Genomic DNA, 19,708 nt, shown 5'->3' with positions numbered 1-19,708 from the left:
GTACCCATCAGTGCCCATCCGTGCCACCCATCAGTGCCCATCCGTGCCACCCATCCGTGCCACTTATCCGTGCCACCCATCCGTGCCATCTTATCTGTGCCCATCAGTGCCGCCTTATCTGTGCCCATTGGTGCCGCTTTATCTGTGCCTATTAGTGCCGCCTTAACTATGCCTATCAGTGCCCACCAGTGCAGCCCATCAGTGCCCACCAATGCAGCCCATCAGTGCCCACCAATGCAGCCCATCAGTGCCCACCAATGCAGCCCATCAGTGCCCACCAATGCAGCCTATCAGTGCCGCCTAATCAGCGCACTTCAATGAAGGAGAAAAATGACCCGTTTGCAAAATTTTATAACAAACTATTAAAACATGATTTATTTTTTTTTTTTTTTGCATCTTTTTTTGTTTGTTTAGCAAAAAATAAAACTCCCAGCTGTAACTAAATACCACCAAAAGAAAGCTCTATTTGTGGGAAAAAAATTATAAAAATTTCATTTGGGTACAGTGTTGTATGCCCGCGCAATTGTCATTCAAAGTGCATCAGCGCTGTAAGCTGAAAATTGGTCTGGGACTGAGGGGGGTTTAAGTGCCCAGTAAGCAAGTGGTTAAAGTAGCACAGTGCTGAATAGCAAAAAAAAATACCCTGGTCATGAAGTGATCCTTCCGGAGTCAGGGCTGCTGTCCCTTTCTGTGGGCAAATGCTCTTTGATCTAGTTGCTTTGCGTTTTGTAAATGAGATCTGCTGTGAGTTAAAAGGGTAGAAATGTCATCAGCACACCAAGAATTCCTCAGAAGGATCCAAAGCTTTAGTTACATGGTCATACGGTACACATACGGCAACATTTCGGAGCCACATAGGGTTCCTTTGTCCGGGAAGTGGTGTCACTTGTCGGATGAAGGGGCTCTGTGTGGCTCTGAAACTATGCCGTATGTGTACCGTGTGAATAAAGCTTTGGATCGGTCTTAGGAATTCTTGGTATGCTCATGACATTTCTACCCTTTGGATTGCCTACAGTTTCCAGCCGATGGTCATTACAGCACCCAGCATTACTACAGCCATTTTAAGGAACGCATGCGTGGGGGATATTAAGTCTGGACCTGCTGTGAGTTAAGCCTCGTACACACAATGAGGAGAGTGGGCGAATGATTGTCCATTTTTATGTTTTTTTTTTTTTTTTTGCATGCTAGTCTCATATCGAAACTGAAGAGGTAACTAAAGTAACGAAAATTCTTGTATGACATAATACAACTTCGAAAGTGATGTAATGTGTTGTATTGTAATGTATTCTTTAGTTTCCGAGCATGTATGGTCTTGGTCTTCTGATTTTATTTTAATTTTTTTGGACGAACACTGTACCGAATAAACGAAAATCATACATTCTGGTATTGTACGAGCAAAATTTAAATGTTTGTCCCTTCGCATTATTTCGGATAAACTGTCATGATCGGCCCTCGAAAGCTGTGTACTAATGAGCAGATTATCGCAAGATTGCTTCGGAAGCGGTATTTTCGGTCCAGTTTTCTGATCGTGTGTACTAGGCATTCATTGAAAAGGTCTGGTTAGCAAATACTAAATAGTGTGACATTTTATTGCCAACAGATTAACTGAACGATGGATCGGCATAGTGGAAATAATGCATCTCAGTCACAGAGCACTAACCATTCATCAACCATAAACAATCCATCGTTGCCTCTAGATTTAGGGCAGCAAGCTTCCATCTTGCAAGTCGGTGGTCAGTCTTTTCTGATATTGACCTCAGGGCAACCATCGTCTCCACTGCAGGGTCTTGGACTTAATTTGGTACCAGTTGGTGGACCTGATGCATCCTTATTACAGACCAGTGGCCTCCAGGAACAGCTTCAAGTAAGGTGTGTTCAACCAGCTATCAGTCAGATTGGTGGAAGCAAACCTCTCTTTAACCAAACTGGAAGCGTTCAGCCCAACCTTGTTCAGATGCGTGGTCCTCAGCCTGCTACTATACAGCTTGGCCCTGGTGTTCAGCCACAAACCATCCAAGCCAATGAGCTAAGGTTTAAACCATCTCAGTCCATCAGTCCACTTGACACTAGAGTTCAGGTTGGTGGGCTGCGGTCTTCATTGGTTCAAAGTGGACATACAGTTCCACCTCGATTGGCAACTTTGCAAATTCCTGCTCCCAAATTTACGAGTAAGTCTTTAGTTGAGGACAGAGTTCAGTCAGTTATAACCCAGACCGGTGGCCATGTGTCTTCTTCAGTCCAGGTGGGTTCTACCACTCCTCCTTTTGCTAAAACCAGCAAAATCAAGATTCAGACTATGACAGAAAAAACATTTCATCCTGCTCTAGTTCAGAACAGTGGAACAATGCCACCCTCAAGTCAGACTGGAAGATTTCAGCCCAGGATTGCCCAGTTTGTTGGGCTTCAGTCTTCCTCGGCCCAAGTTACAAGTGCCGTTCCAATACAGACTGAATTTTCCCAGGCCCTTGCCACATTTAAGACAGAACCTGGACTTGAAGAGCCAAATAAGATGCTAACAATCCAAGCTAGCGGGCATTATGCAGAAACTGCCAATGTCATTCATTTTAGTACCCCAACAATTCAGTCAAGCGTATTCCAACCATCGTTGGGGCATGCTGGTAGACTCCACACTTTGGATCCTCAAGAAAATGCTAATATTTCTGCTTTAACCAAAAAGAACAAACATTCCTTAACAAAGAAAGTATCCAAATGTCAGCAAGACACCCCAAAATACATTGACGCTGCGTGTTCAGCCTACAATCTGATAAAAATGAAGCACGCTTGCACTAACACAACCAAGATGAACAAAAGCATTGGGACGCAAGCGAAAATTGCATTAAAGAGTAAAAGTCAAGCCATTCAGTTTCCTGAGAACAGTTTGGGGGAACCTAAAGTGCCGACCTACCAGGAATGTTCTACACAGTCTGAGGAATTCTTCTGGCCTGGAGAAGTTGGTTCCAGGCCAGACCCCTGCAAAGTTGAAATCGTACGAGATCCAGAACCGGGGAACGTCAGCATATTTTATTCTGGGGCTTCTCTCAGGGACAGTGATGAAGCGTGGAACATGGAAGGAGCAGAGAAGTTGATACACAAATCTTATGAGGCTGTAAGTATGGCTTCCAAAAACTAAAGTAAGAATTGCAGGCAAATGGGAACATCTCTAATAAGTTGCTGTGATGTGTAAATAAAGTTTATAGCAACCTTCTTCACTTCCCCTATGTCAGGGTTGTCAAACTAAGTTTCAACATTATGGGTGTCTTCAAAGGGCCGGCCTTTACCATTAGACTATATCAATTTATACATGGCCCGATGAACTGCATTGAATGGTGGATGTGGCCAAATTGCACTAACAGTGGGAGGATCTTAAAGGGGCAATAAATACCAAGAATGTGTTATGTGCAAAGTTCAGGGATGTGCTACAGGCAGAGTTCAGAGGTGCCCTACAGTGAGGGGAAAAAAGTATTGGATCCCCTGCTGATTGTGTACGTTTGCCCACTTGCAAAGAAATGATCAGTCTATAATTAACAGTGAGAGACAGAATAATAACAAAAATATCCAGAAAACCGCATTTCAAAAAAGTTCTAAATTGATTTGCATTTTAATGAGTAAAATAAGTATTTGACCCCTTTGTAAAACATGACTTGGTGGCAAAACCCTTGTTGGCAATCGCAGAGGTCAGACGTTTGCACACATCTCAGGAGGGATTTTGTCCCACTCCTCTTTGCAGATCCTCTCCCAGTCATTAAGGTTTTGCGGCTGACGTTTGGTAACGCGAACCTTCAGCTCCCTCCACATGATTTCTATGGGATTAAGGTCTGGAGACTGGCTAGGCCACTCCTGGACCTTAATGTGCTTCTTTTTGAGCCACTCTTTTGTTGCCTTGGCAGTGTGTTTTGGGTCATTGTGCCGCTGAAATACCCATCTACAACCCATTTTCAATGCCATGGCTGCGAGAAGGAGGTTCTCAACCAAGAGCCGGGCAGTGGTTTAGTTATCCTGACTGGGTGTCATATGACGTCCAGCAGGATAACAGCAGCCGGGGCGCGCATCGTGGTGATCGGGGGTGTGGTGTGTCAGCCTGGCACACCGCTACACCAATCTCTTTACCACATGATCAGCCGTGTCCAATCATGGCTGATCATGATGTAAACCTGAAGAGCCGTTGATTGGCTTTTCCTCACTCACGTCTGGCAGATGCGAGTAGAGGAGAGCCGATCGGCTGCTCTCCTGACAGGGGGGTCTGAGATGATTGTTTATCAGCGCAGCCCCCACTTGGGATGCCCACCCAGGACCACCAGGATGCTACCAGGACCACCAGGGATGGCCACCACACTAAACCACCAGGGATATGCCAATCAGTGGCAATTAAAATGCCTGCCAGTGCCACCAGCGATGCCTATCAGTGCAGTCTGAGTGCCCATCAGTGCTGCATATCAGTGTCACCCACCAGTGCCATCTCATTGGTGCCGCCTTATCAATGCCCATAAGTGAAGGAGGGAACTTACTTATTTACAAAATTTTATAACAAGGAAAATCTTTTTCTTCAAAATTTTCTGTCTTTTTTTTTATTCGTTTAGCAAAAAATAAACGCAGAGGTGATCAAATAACACCAAAAGAAAGCTCTATTTGTGGGAACAAAATGATAAAAATTTAGTTTGGGTACAATGTAGCATGACCGCGCAATTGTCATTTAATAAGTGATAGATCTGAAAGCTGAAAATTGGCTTTGGCAGGAAGGGGGCGTAAGTGCCCTGTATTGAGGTGGTTAAATAACAAACCTGTCATACTTACCTGCTCTGTGCAAGAGTTTTGCACAGAGCGGCCCTGATCCTCCTTTTCTGGGGTCCCCCTGTGGTGCTCCTGGCTCATCCTCTTCTCAAGTGCCGCTACGTAGAGCCGCTTTCCATGGGGACACTCATGCAGGTGCGCTCCCGAGTCCTGCTGCTGCGTCCATTGACACAGACAGCAGTACTTGACCCCGGGTCCCGTGTCACTGGATTTTATTGACAGCAGCGGGAGCCATCAATATCCAATGAGCCCCTGAGAAAGCCGCTGGAGCTGCTGTGCTTGTCCCCGTCGCTGGAACGGTGGGGTTCTGAGGGGTTGCTGCAACAAAAAGGTTTTTCACCTTAATGCATATGCATTAAGGTGAAAAACCGTGAGGGTTTACAACTCCTTTAACGCTCAATTCACATCTATGCATGTTGCTTTTGAGCCTTTTTGCGGTGCTTGTCGCGTTTTTGGTCACGCGTTTTTACCGCGATTTTGCGTTTTTGTTTTTTTTACACTGTGGTTGCTTAGCAACCAGATATATACAGTGAAAAAAAAAACACAAAACGCGGTACAAAAGGGGTACTTGCGTTTTTGATGCAGGTCCATTGACTTCTTTTACAAGCAAAACGCTGCATTTTTCATGAAAAAAAGTCCCCGACCCTTTCCAAAAACGCAGAGGCACAAAAATGCATTGATGTGAACATGTTCCATTGGAACCCATGTTAAAAAATTTCCTTGCATTTCTGAAAAATGCATCAAAAAACACGCTAGTGTGAATCGAGCCTAAGAGAGTGCTCCTAATCTCAGCTCGTTACCTGTAAAGCAGACGCCAGGGAGCCAGAAATCTTGCTGATACGGGATCAAATACTTATTTCACTCATTAAAATGCAAATCAATTTATAACTTTTTTGAAATTTATTTTTCTGAATATTTTTGTTGTTGTTCTGTCCCTCACTGTAAAAATAAACCTACCATTAAAATTATAGACTGATCATTTCTTTGTCAGTGGGCAAACATACAATATCAGCAGCTACGTACAGAGCGTAGAGTTCAGGGGTGCGCTACGTACAGAGCGTAGAGTTCAGGGGTGCGCTACGTACAGAGCGTAGAGTTCAGGGGTGCGCTACGTACAGATCGTAGAGTTCAGGGGTGCGCTACGTACAGAGCGTAGAGTTCAGGGGTGCGCTACGTACAGAGCGTAGAGTTCAGGGGTGCGCTACGTACAGAGCGTAGAGTTCAGGGGTGCGCTACGTACAGAGCGTAGAGTTCAGGGGTGCGCTACGTACAGAGCGTAGAGTTCAGGGGTGCGCTACGTACAGAGCGTAGAGTTCAGGGGTGCGCTACGTACAGAGCGTAGAGTTCAGGGGTGCGCTACGTACAGAGCGTAGAGTTCAGGGGTGCGCTACGTACAGAGCGTAGAGTTCAGGGGTGCGCTACGTACAGAGCGTAGAGTTCAGGGGTGCGCTACGTACAGAGCGTAGAGTTCAGGGGTGCGCTACGTACAGAGCGTAGAGTTCAGGGGTGCGCTACGTACAGAGCGTAGAGTTCAGGGGTGCGCTACGTACAGAGCGTAGAGTTCAGGGGTGCGCTACGTACAGAGCGTAGAGTTCAGGGGTGCGCTACGTACAGATCGTAGAGTTCAGGGGTGCGCTACGTACAGAGCGTAGAGTTCAGGGGTGCGCTACGTACAGAGCGTAGAGTTCAGGGGTGCGCTACGTACAGAGCGTAGAGTTCAGGGGTGCGCTACGTACAGAGCGTAGAGTTCAGGGGTGCGCTACGTACAGAGCGTAGAGTTCAGGGGTGCGCTACGTACAGAGCGTAGAGTTCAGGGGTGCGCTACGTACAGAGCGTAGAGTTCAGGGGTGCGCTACGTACAGAGCGTAGAGTTCAGGGGTGCGCTACGTACAGAGCGTAGAGTTCAGGGGTGCGCTACGTACAGAGCGTAGAGTTCAGGGGTGCGCTACGTACAGAGCGTAGAGTTCAGGGGTGCACTACGTACAGAGCGTAGAGTTCAGGGGTGTGCTACATCGAGAGTGCAGAACTTAGGAGTTGGCTATGCACATTATGCAGGATTCTGCTCTCTTTTACAGGCTGTCCACATCTCCCTTTGACCTCTCCCCCTTGATGTGAGGGCCACAAGAAATGGCATGGCCTTGTGTTTGACACACGTGCCATTGCACGTCTAATAAAGTGAAAAAATATCCAGTGAGATCCTCCACCAAACACTCTCGCCTTAATACTTTCACCATTTAGAATTTATAGGTCCTTATGCACTTTCCGCTTTAAGCACACCAAGGATTCCTCGAAAGGGTCCAAAGCATTATTATCATGGTCACATGATAAATATACAGCAACATTTTCATCACTTGCCTGATGAAGGGGCCCTGCGTGGCTACGAATTGTTGCTGTATGTTTATCATGTGACCACGGTAATAAAGCTGTGGACCGTTTCGAGAAGTCCTTGGTGTGCTGATGACATTTCCTCATTTGATCATCCATGGTTTCCAGCCTAAGGTCATTACAGCACCTAGCACTACTGAACAGCCAGCTTTCTTGTACATGTGCAAGGGGAATATTGCGCTTCCCCTTTAAGGGGTCACAGTGGGCTTCCTTGAAGGGTGGACTCCTCTGTGTCCCACTGTGACTTATTGTAGGAGCAATGAAATGTACTTGGACAAAGGCAAATCCAGAAACCAGTCCATTCAGAAACAAAAAAAGCTAACTATTAGGGTTGCCGATACTAAGATCGGTGCCGATACTGAGCATTTGCACAAGTACTTGTATTCGTGCAAATGCTCCCGATGCTTGATTCGATACCTGGGAGTGAAGAGGCGCTCCCGGAAGTCGGTAGGCGGAGAGCGAGTCCTCATCAGACTGACAGCAGACAGTAAGCTGGCCAGGGCAGGGGTGCGGGGCGCAGCCGCGTGTTCCGTCAGAATTGCCGTTGCATTCGCTAACGGAAGTGGTGGCCCGTGTCTCCATCAGAGACTAAATGCAGCAACGCCCATCTTGGTCCATCCTGCACTCGGCCGCAGTAAGCCTGCAGCAGACATCTTGTTACACCCAGTCCATATAGTTCACTAACTATATGGGCTGGGTGTAACAAGATGTCCGTGGCTGCCTTCTGACTGTAGGCTTACTGAGGCAGAGTACTACTACTACTAGCATTGCAAATTCCTTCCTTTCCAAGTTGTTTGAATTGTTATTGTCTCACTTTCATCTCATCATTTATTATGCCAGCAATTGCCCATCAGTGCGTTCCCAGTCAGTGCCACCTATCAGTGCTGCATATTAGTGCCTCCTCCTCACGCACATCAGTGAAGGAGAAAAATTACTTATTTACAAAATTGTGGTTTGAAAACTGTCACTACATTAAAAAAGTATCGGTAATCGGTATCCGTGAAAAACATATCAGTACTTGTACTCGGTCTTATCGGTGCAACCCTACTAACTATAGCTGCATCCAGGCTCTGACATCTGTCCCAGAACCACAGCTAATCGCTCTGTGTGTGGCTATGTGCAATAAGCAACAGCAGCTGTTAGCTTGCCATTAGTTTAAATGGGCTGAGTCGCCGATGCTAATTGTCTAACCCCATTCCTGCAGCAAAAATCTTCAACAAACTGGCCGTGTGAAAGGGGGGCCTAAAAGATTTTCAAATAGTAATAAGGAACATGACCCCTTTAAATCCATGGAAATGGCATAACCACTTGTGTAATTCCACAGGTGCCTCCTGGTGGCGCAATGATCTCACACTGATGCGTTCCGCCATGACGTCACATATGGGAAACGAAGAAGGTTGCTTTGCACTTGGTGGTGGTGTAACTCTCTGAGTGAGGCTTAGTTTTCTCCATCCTCCCTGCAAAATTCATAGACCACCAAGCCATGGTCTTGGTAACTGAGGGGGTCTTATAGGTGGCAAACGGGCGAAGCAGTGACTACACATAGTAATATTTATTGGCTCGGGAAAATTAAGTCATGCCCTTTAGAATAAATAAGACCTAGTTCATAAACGTGAAATAGATTTTTTTTTTTTTTCCTTTTTGGCCAATTTTAGGAATACGGTGACGAGTCTCCCCGTAATCTGGTCTCTCCTTAGGAACACCCACACTTTGATGACATAGCAGTTTATTTCACAGAAGAGGAGTGGGCGTGTTTAAGCGATAAAGAGAGAAAGCTGTATAAGAAGGTGATGATGGACAATTACTGGAACCTCGTGGCTGTAGGTAACGTAGTTGTGTTCATGTTTTAGGTGATGAAGTCCATCCAAATCTTCACAATCTATTCGATGTTTACCAAAGCTGAACTCCAGACGACATTGTACCACAAATCTGCCAGTCTGTACAAGGTACTGGCAGACAGCTACACTGACTGTCTGCAAGAGCCCTGCATGGCACATACAATGCTTTGCAGGCTCCTAGTAAAAAAAATTAAATAAATGCTTAATTTTCATACCTGCAAAAAGATGGGTACTTATTATTTATTTTTACAAAGGTGAACTTATCCTTTAACTGGATAAGAGAAAAGTAAGGTCACTGGCACCTGGCTGTAGGCTGGTCTAGGCTGGCTTTCTGCCTGTTCAAGCCCGGCCTCATTTCCTAGATGGGGTCCTAATGGCATTTTGGTCACATGTCATCCTGGTTAGGGTACCAGTAGGACCAGACAGGCCTGGACTCGCACACCAGCAGCAGCGGTCTCTACAGGTCTCTAAATGACTGCAGGCTTTTCCCATTTGTAAGCAAAAACCTCCTCTGCCTGTAACTGGAATCCATTCTTGAGCTGTGCGTTCTGATTGCCCAAGCACCCTTTCACTGCCAAAACTGGCTCTCCGCTTGTCACTTACTGCATTTACAAAGTGACAATGCTACTCTCTCTTTTATATATTTTATGTTTTGGGGGCTAAAATGTTGACCTGTGTATTCTTTACAGCTGTGTTGAGAAATGTTGCACGGATAAAATGTACACACACAGGGGGGAAATTCAGAACAGTGACTCCTCCCACTCTGTTTGGACCCCTGGTTCCCAAACTTCAGCCCTTTGGAACACTTTGTGTGGCCCTCTGGGTCCCTGTAGACACTAATTTGTGTTTCTCTATTGCCCTGTTATAGCAGTTATTTCTAGCAATCTCATGTAATGTGTTTCCAGTCTGTGACTGTCTCCCCAAGCATGTCTCCAGTCTCCAGCAACTCCTATAGCATGTTCACAGTCTCTGACCATCTTTTGTATCATGTCAGAAATCTCTGATCACCTCCTGTTTTATGTCCACACTCTCTGACCATTTCTTGTTCAAAGTCTCTGACCATCTCTTTTATCATGTCCACAGTCTCTGTCCATCTCCTGTATCATGTCTACAGTCTCTGTCCATCTCCTGTATCATGTCCACAGTCTCTGTCCATCTCCTGTATCATGTCCACAGTCTCTGTCCATCTCCTGTATCATGTCCGCAGTCTCTGTCCATCTCCTGTATCATGTCCGCAGTCTCTGTCCATCTCCTGTATCATGTCCGCAGTCTCTGTCCATCTCCTGTATCATGTCCGCAGTCTCTGTCCATCTCCTGTATCATGTCCGCAGTCTCTGTCCATCTCCTGTATCATGTCCGCAGTCTCTGTCCATCTCCTGTATCATGTCCACAGTCTCTGTCCGTCTCCTGTATCATGTCCACAGTCTCTGTCCGTCTCCTGTATCATGTCCACAGTCTCTGTCCGTCTCCTGTATCATGTCCACAGTCTCTGTCCATCTCTTGTATCATGTTTTTCAAAGTCTCTGACCATCTCTTATATCTTGTCCACAGTCTCTGCCAATCTCTTGTCCACAGCCGCTGACCATCTCTTGTATCTTTTCCACAGTCTCTGACCATCTCTTGTGTCATGTCCACAGTCTCGCCATCTCCTGTCATGTCCATCTCTAATAATCTCTTGGATATGTTGAGGGCCGCATTTGAGCCCCCCATATCAAGAAAGTTCATCACTACTGGATTTCCAGATAGAGGGAGAGAGTCTAAAGGCAAACAGATTCTGCATTGCCATCCTTAGAAAACCTGTAACACTTTTTTGCTGGTATTTGGTTTACACTAAATTATAAATGGATTAATTAGACGTTATACAAATGGTAAAACAAATAAAGAAACATAGATGTTTAAAAACCATAAAGACTTATTCCCCCTGGTACTGAGCTACTTCTCTGTTCATCTGTCAAATGGCAGAGCTTCTTTTACCTACTGAAGTCCCGGCATTTGGCAGTTGAATGACAGGAGCAGGACTAGGATAGGATAGAGTGAACTTTCGGATCTCTCAAAATGTAAAACTGTCTGGTCCCTGCAGTAGAAGACAGCGTGTACTTGCCTCTCTGGTGGCCCATGTCTCCTACCTTCCCTCCATTCCAGTGCTGCACATTCTGTAGGCCTCTTGGCATTTGACACTTCTTAGAGTGTTGGTTAATTGTATCCCTGGCACCAGACCCCCAGAGGTGAGTATAATGGAACTTCTGTGGCAGGAAGCTGACAGTTTTATGCCTTTGGAGACCTGAAGGGTAATCTTGAGGTGGACATAAGTGTAATCCCTGTGTGCCCAGGGGGCTCCAAGGGATTGAGGCTACAATTGTCATAGGGGGTTTATCTTTCCTTCCTCTGGGCCTAAACAGCTGGGCTTTGGGTGAGACTTCACATGTTGTTCCCCTTCAGTCTACGTTACCTGCTCTAAGAGAGAATGGTTGCTTATTGAATGTTGTTGTGTTTTATATACAGGGAAGGTAAGTGTAACACCCCCGTTGATATCAAAGATTGAGAGAGGAGAAGAGATCTGCATAAGGAGCCTATGGCAGGCTGATCACAAGCAGTTTCCACACTCGGACAGCAGAGGTCAGTAGTGGGCTCTGGGCATTGTCTGGTATTCAAATCTCTAATGTTTTAAAGGGTAACTCCACTTTCATGGGAAAAATAGAAAATGAAAAATAAAAAATATATAGCATATACGATTGTTACACAAGTCATATCATAACTGAATGTTATTAAAAACTACTTTTCATTTTTAATCTGCAGCGCTGTCATTTTCTTTAAAATGCTATGTAATATGGCCACCTGGAGGAGTTAAGTACACAGAAATGTAATTTCCGGTTTGTTTGATTGGCTCACCAATTTTCCCAGAAGTCTGCACTCGAGTCAAATTTTGGGCATCTCCTGCAACAAAATTTTATTTTTGGTGAGCTTCTCCCAAAGGGAAATGATATTTAAAGCGATGCAGTCCCAGACACTTTCATCTTTAGTGCCGTGCAAGCGCAGCAGCTGATTGATAATTATAAAATCACTCCCATTCACTTTGTACATGGACTCAGACAAACAGCTATTTTTTCACAAAAGGTAGGAATCTGCAACAAAGTTTGTTAAAATCCCTGCAATGTACATAGATCACCCAGGGAGGAATGTGTTTTTTTTTTTTTTCTCAACAAAGGCGTTACTCTTTAACGTTATATTTTACTTGTACACGGTGCAGCTGCAACAGTTACTATAAGTGGGCTCCTTTAGCTGCACTAATGTGCCTTGGAGCCTTTTCTCCATCACTGGATCCATGAAAACTTGCACATTCTATTAAACAAATGGACTTGAAGAAAAAGTTGTCAGCTGACCCTGGGCAGTATCATGCTATTGGTCATCAGGATAGAAAGTGATGGGAAATCCACATGCATTTGTCACCAGAACAGGAAGTGAAGTGAGATCTTCCTCCCGGAACGTGTCCCAGTGACAACGATGTGTAAACAGGGAGTTCCTCTCATTTTGCTATGACGTCCCCTCACTTTCTGTTGTGTCTTCAGGACTTGTTCTCAAACAGAGACTGCAAAAGAAAACCGGCAGATGTTAACCCTTCCCTATTCAATGCAAACAAAATAAAGGATCATTTTGAATTCTCCGCTACTTATAAGAGGCTAAAGCTGAACTTCAGGAAAACGAACAGTCCTGACCTGCAGTGGGGTTGTGCCTGTATTGCAATGGTTGACTCCTTTATGTGTAGGGGGGCCAGGTAAAGCCGTTTTATCTACCTGATATTTAGCTCCACTGTGCTGGTAGTCCAGACTTTGCAGCTCCTTCTTTCCTGTACTGTGGAGGTCGGATTCCCCTGACTTCCAGGCCCATTACCCTGCATTGGAAATGAGGAGGCTGAGGTGCAGGCCACGGAGGAGGGGGGGTGAGGATCAAGTAAAGTGCTCTTACCATCCCCTAGACCAGGGGTAGGGAACCTCAGCTCTCCAGCTGTTTTGAAACTACAAGTCCCATCATGCCTCTGCCTCTAGGAGTCATGCCTGTGATTGTTAGGGTCTTGCAATGTCTCATGGGACTTGTAGTTTCAAAACAGCTGGAGAGTCGATGTTCCCTTCCCCTGCCCTAGACCAATGATCCCCAAACTGAGGCCCGGGGGCTGAATGCAGCCCTTTGCTTGCCTTTATTCCACCCTTGGGGCCCTGTTCCTCCCACTGACAACAACAATTTGGCACTATTCCTCCCACTGACACCAAGGATTGGGCCTCATTCCTCCCACTGACACCAAGGACTGGGCATCATTCTTCCCACTGACACCAAGGATTGGGCCTCATTCCTCCCACTGACACCAAGGATTGGGCCTCATTCCTCCCACTGACACCAAGGATTGGGCCTCATTCCTCCCACTGACACCAAGGATTGGGCCTCATTCCTCCCACTGACACCAAGGATTGGGCCTCATTCCTCCCACTGACACCAAGGATTGGGCCTCATTCCTCCCACTGACACCAAGGATTGGGCCTCATTCCTCCCACTGACACCAAGGATTGGGCCTCATTCCTCCCACTGACACCAAGGATTGGGCCTCATTCCTCCCACTGACACCAAGGATTGGGCCTCATTCCTCCCACTGACACCAAGGATTGGGCCTCATTCCTCCCACTGACACCAAGGATTGGGCCTCATTCCTCCCACTGACACCAAGGATTGGGCCTCATTCCTCCCACTGACACCAAGGATTGGGCCTCATTCCTCCCACTGACACCAAGGATTGGGCCTCATTCCTCCCACTGACACCAAGGATTGGGCCTCATTCCTCCCACTGACACCAAGGATTGGGCCTCATTCCTCCCACTGACACCAAGGATTGGGCCTCATTCCTCCCACTGACACCAAGGATTGGGCCTCATTCCTCCCACTGACACCAAGGATTGGGCCTCATTCCTCCCACTGACACCAAGGATTGGGCCTCATTCCTCCCACTGACACCAAGGATTGGGCCTCATTCCTCCCACTGACACCAAGGATTGGGCCTCATTCCTCCCACTGACACCAAGGATTGGGCCTCATTCCTCCCACTGACACCAAGGATTGGGCCTCATTCCTCCCACTGACACCAAGGATCGGGCCTCATTCCTCCCACTGACACCAAGGATCGGGCCTCATTCCTCCCACTGACACCAAGGATCGGGCCTCATTCCTCCCACTGACACCAAGGATCGGGCCTCATTCCTCCCACTGACACCAAGGATCGGGCCTCATTCCTCCCACTGACACCAAGGATCGGGCATCATTCCTCCCACTGACACCAAGGACTGAGCATCATTCCTCACACTGACACCAATGATGGGACATCATTGCTTCCATTGACACTAACCATGGGGCACTATTCTACCTACTGACGCCAATGAAGGGATACCCCCCCCCCCCACTGACACCAATGATGGGGCACCATTCTTCCCACTGACAACAATGATGGGGCACTATTTCTCCCACTCGCACCAACATCAGGTCCCCCTAAGGTCTGAGAGACAGTAAACTGGCCCTTTGTTTAGAAAGTTTGGAGACCCCTGCCTTAGACTAAATGAGCGTTTACCCTTACAGTGCGGGGAAGACGTAAAGGTAGGTAAATATGTTTGTTAGCCTATATCACTTTAAAAAGGTGCTACATTCTTTTTAATACCTTATCTCTCTGATAAGTGCAAAAGGTACGTGTTGGTCATGCCAGAAATCCTGTCAGCTAAATACTTCCTGTGCTGACTTTTGTCAGCATTGTTCTCATTTCTTTTTGTAGACTACTGAACATCTCTCACATATGTCTGGGAGGTGAGGAAAGGAGGAGCTGTCTTAGGGTAACAGTGCTGCTCCTCTATAGATACCTTATGATGAATGAGGATTGTTACCCTAGGACAGGAAGTATGTTACTGGCAGGATCAACAGGTGAACATAAAGGCAAAAAAACCTGAACTATAATAGGCTAAGCCACCACATCTAAGGATTGGTAAGATGCACTATAGGACATTTTTGTTGTTTGGTTTAACCACTTGCCTACTGGGTACACTCACCCCTTTCCTGCCCAGGCCAATTTTCATGTTCACCTACAGCCAAAGCTCGTTTGGCTGTATTTCTGTGGATCACAAGAGTTCAGTTTGTTATGCACTCCTGTGACCCGTTTTCAGCAGGCAGTTGGCTGAAGCCCACTGTTAGCTGACATCACAGAGCTGGTTTAGGCTGGGGAAAGATTGCAACAATGGAGTCGGGATCTGCCCACATGCCTGGATTGACACCCGGGGCGGCCTCAACAGCTCAGCGCTCCAGTGAGTGTGAGGAGGCAGAGCAGAAAGCCAGTGACTGACAAACACCAGCTTTTTGCTCAGGGAGCTCTGAGAACCGAGTGATCAGCTGTCTTTGATCGGCCAGTTCTCAGTCTTAGAACCAGCAGGGGACAGATGCAGAACGATGCTGCATCCACCTAGGTAAGTATGATTTTAAAAAACAAAACCCCATAATTCTCTTTTAAATAGAAGCGCACAGCAGTGATAGGATACAGTATTTGTTAGACAGGGGGCAACTGCAGATTCCGTTGCAGCATTTTTCTCAAATCCAGGCTTGGTACTACTCAGATGTGAATCGGGTTTGGACCTCAAGTATCCCTTTGCTCTAACCATCTCTTCATGGTAGATTAACCTTTTTCAACTGGCCCTTTAAAAAATTGTAATGCCTTCAGCTTCCTTGATCGTGTGGCTGTTGTAATTGGCTGTTGCAGTGATCACAAGCTCATCAAGCTGTCACTGTATGATTGGGAGCTGTCGGGGACATCGCAGTCACAGTGCTTAAAGTAGAACTAAACCCTCCTATCCTTTTCAGCCAGGGAAGCTGCCATCTTGGCATTTGTTTGATCTTCAACTGCCATGGTGCTGCACATGTGATCGGTTATGACACCAGCCATTTGATGGTTTGATAGTTTGGTTGAGAGCACAAGCAAATGTGATAGTTCGCAATCCTACCATGCCGGTAATGTAACTGTTTTTAGAAACTATTAAGTCTATAGATTTAGTTCCGCTTAAAGCATGCTCTCAGTACAAAACAGATGCATACAGTATGTGGCAGCACAGATTGAAGCTCCTTCTCCACCCTAACACATTTATGCATATTATATTATTATTATAGGTTAATGAGCTGCAGTCTGTGTATTACTAAACCATCTCTTCCCATGAGTAACTCTAAAGTGTTTAGTTTCTGGTCTTTGGTCATGTACCGTTGCATTATTGGTAACCTTTAATCTCATTTCTGATAGATGATCCATCAAGCCAGAATATCTTCAGTGAATGCTATAATATTCAACGCTTCTATGAACGCTTGAAAATGATCACCACTCCCACCAGGCTTGCCATGGCCGGCCTGACTGTGACCAGAATAATGTCTGACCCGTCGTCTTGTGAGCCATCTCAGGCTGCCCAGGGTGAGGACAGGATTAGAGACCCCGGTGATCAGTGTCCTTTCAAGCCTTTCCTGAAGGAAAAACCGGTGATTAACGAGAGGCCCTTCCGTTGCTTCAAATGTGAGCGAACATTCAAGCGGTTTGGCAATCTCAGCAGTCACTATCAAAGGGTGCACCAAAGTGAGAATGACCTCACTTGTTCTGAATGCGGCAAAAAATTCTCAAATATGAAAGCTCTCCTTCTCCATTTCATGAGGCACACGGGAGAGCGACCCTTCATCTGTATGGGTTGCGGGAAGACTTTCACATCCCAGGTTTGTCTCAACAACCATTATGGGTTAAATTCAAAGAAGAAGCAGTATGAGTGTTTGGAATGCGGGAAGCAATTCAGTCTGAAACAAAGCCTCATCAAACACGAGAAGCTTCACCAAATGAATAACCACAATGTGTGTCTGGTCTGCGGAAAGGAGTTTGCACACAAATCTGGCCTTCGGCTCCACGAGAGAATCCATGGCAGTCATAACGTCTGCTCCCAGTGCGGGCGATATTTTAGCTGCAAGGAGGACTGTGATAAGCACATGGTAGACCACGGGCAGATGCAACTGTTTGTATGCACTGAATGTGGCAACGCCTTCCTTCATGAAAGCCAGCTTGTCGAGCATCAGAAACTGCACAAGGCCAACTACACCAACTTGGTGTATCCTGACCTGGTGATCAAAGTGAAGGAAGAAGACTGAAGAAATGTTTAATAGCGAGCCTTAGTTTGTGGGCTGAGCTATATTAGCATATATTTTGATTGCACTTTTGTGAGAAGGAGGTTTTTGGTTCTAGAGCAGGGGTCTCCATACTTTCTAAACAAAGGGCCAGTTTACTGTCCTTTAGACTTTAGGGGGGCTGGACTGTGGTCATTGGGAGTAGAAAAGGTCCTAATAGTGGGGAAAAAACAAGGCCCCATCTTTGATGTCAGTGGGAGGAATTGTGTCCCATCATTGGTGTAATTTGGCCCTGTTGTTGGTGTCACTGGGAGAAATTGTGCCTCGTCATTGCTGTCATTGGGAGAAATTGTGCCCCATCATTAGTGTCAGTGGGAGAAATTGTGCCCCATCATTGGTGTCATTGGGAGAAATTGTGCCCCATTGTTGGTATCATTAGGAGAAAAAGTGCCCCATCGTTGGTGCCATTGGGAGGAATAGTGCCCCATCGTTGGTGTCATTGGGAGAAATCATGCCCCATCATTGGGAGGAATTGTGTGTCATCTTTGGTGTCATTGGGAGAAATGGTGTCTCATCATTGGTGTCAGTGGAGGGAATTATGCCCCATTGTTTGTATCAGTGGATGAAATATTGTCTCAAAGGCCGGTAAAAGCAAGCAAAGGGTCCGCAGTTTGGAGGCCACTGATCTAGACAATTAAAGATATATGTAAAGAAGTATTTAAACAGTTGAAATTTCTTGTTGAATCCCCCACGTAGCACTTAATCCTGTTAAGATCTATGCAATAGTTGTTGAGCTAGACCCACGTCTTACTCCTCCTCTGAAAGCTGTCTGGAGGGGATACTGACCTTTTGTACAGTAAGTAGAGTGAAGCAATGGGGCTGTAATGACAGGATCCCGAAGCAGAGGTGAGGAATATTAATTTGTCCGCTGTTGTTCTGCATAGACCCTCAGGTTACTTTCTTGGTGAGTTGGAGAGAGACTAGAGTAGTAGTTGGTTGCTTGTGTTGTTCTGAAGGACAGAACAGACAACAGAGCCAAGACCCACCTGCCTGCTATCATGGGGAGAGAGACTAGAGTAGTAGCTTGCTGCCTGTGTTGTTGTAAATGACTACATGGTGGTAGTGACATCATTCACACCAACACAGGCCCACAGCAAACAGGTGCCAGCTAGTACTCTAGTCTCTCTCAGGCAACTGAGCCCAGAACACCTACCTTCTATTATGGGAAGAATGGCTGGAGTTGTAGCTGGCATGTGTTGTTGTGGGCTTGTGTTTTTGTGAATGATGTCACTACCAACGTGTAGTAATTTGCAACATCACAAGCTACTCCTGTAGTCTCTCCCCCCATAAATAGAAGGCAAGTGAGTTAGCAACAATAGCCCCCTGTTTTATTCGGTGCATACTACCTTAAAATTGGATAAAAATATATATAAACAGAGATCATGTTCAGTAAAATCAATTTGTCAGAATAAATAGTAGATTAGGCAGCTTAAAGCTGAGTTTCACCAAAAAGTTGAAATTCCGGTTGTTTGCTTCCTCCCCCCCATCCACTGCCGCAATTAGCACCTTTCGGGGTTTTGACAGGTACCTGCTCCCACTTCTGGGTGATTTTTCTGCGGTGAAGTACCCTGGAAGTTTGGCCCCCTCCTCCTTCCCCCGCCGTCAGCGCAGTGAGCTTTGCACATGTGCAGTATGGAGTCTGCTGTGAAGCCTCAAGAAATGATGGCGGCAGCACCCGAGAGCCAATTGAAAAATCGGCTCGGATGAGGACATCGCTGGATTCCAGAACAGATAAGTGTCCTAATGTTAAAAGTCAGCAGCTACAGTATTTGCAGCTGCTGACTTTGACTTTTTTCTGAGGGAGTCTGGAGGTCCGCTTTGAGTTATGAAAAAAATCCTAAAATATAACTAAAGGCAAAACTCTTTTTTTCAGTGTGGAGATGGATCAGAACTCCTGTCAGTTTTTATTGCTGTCTGTGTCCCCGTTAGGGATATTCATCCTTTCAATTTGTCCTGTTTATCATTATCATTGAAAGTGAAAGTAAGAGAAAACCATACATTTTGGGCTGCCGTAAAAGTAATAAAGGGAAAATCTTCCAATGGGGACACTAGATTTGGTGACCTGTAATTAGCTGGGATTTCCTCTCACTTGCTGTTTTGGCTATGGGACAGGAAGAGGAAATCTCTGCACACTATGATTTTTTACATACGGTCACCAGCACAGTATAGCATCATCATCTGACTGGTGTGGCGAAGATCGGGTACACTGACTGGCGACAGTATGTAAAAAAAAATAAAAAATCATAAAATTCATTCATTTTATTTAAACATTTGTTTTTCTTTCTTTTGCAACATTTTTTTCTTTTATTAGAATTTTTATTTACATCCTGTCATCAGAGTAGTTCAGTGTCACCATAGTAACACTGTACTACTCGGGGGGGGGGGGGGGGGGGGTTACACTGGTTTTGATTATAACAGAGATGATCAGTTTGGCTTTCATTCATGACAGCGTGCTTACTATAGTGATTGGCTAC

The 19,708-nt window shown here is 45.9% G+C and overlaps 1 protein-coding gene across 1 annotated transcript in view; it reads left to right on the top strand.

Annotated features, from left to right (window-relative positions):
- LOC143957107 (uncharacterized) overlaps window positions 1-19,483 on the top strand; it is a 30,912-nt gene extending 11,429 nt beyond the window's left edge. The window contains exons 2-5 of the mRNA XM_077467253.1: window positions 1,601-3,106; window positions 8,871-8,997; window positions 11,514-11,627; window positions 16,318-19,483. Coding sequence (XP_077323379.1) covers window positions 1,613-3,106; window positions 8,871-8,997; window positions 11,514-11,627; window positions 16,318-17,198 — 2,616 coding nt within the window. The 5' untranslated portion in view covers window positions 1,601-1,612 and the 3' untranslated portion in view covers window positions 17,199-19,483. The remainder of the gene's footprint in view (window positions 1-1,600; window positions 3,107-8,870; window positions 8,998-11,513; window positions 11,628-16,317) is intronic.
- The last annotated feature ends 225 nt before the right edge of the window (window positions 19,484-19,708 follow it).

The sequence above is a fragment of the Lithobates pipiens genome, unplaced genomic scaffold, assembly GCF_037356315.1.
Source record: "Lithobates pipiens isolate NorthernLeopardFrog02 unplaced genomic scaffold, aLitPip1_a1.2 Scaffold_51, whole genome shotgun sequence".
Taxonomy (NCBI): domain Eukaryota; kingdom Metazoa; phylum Chordata; class Amphibia; order Anura; family Ranidae; genus Lithobates; species Lithobates pipiens.
The sequence above is the reverse complement of the archived record's forward strand: the minus strand, read 5'-3'. Positions and strand labels throughout refer to the sequence as shown.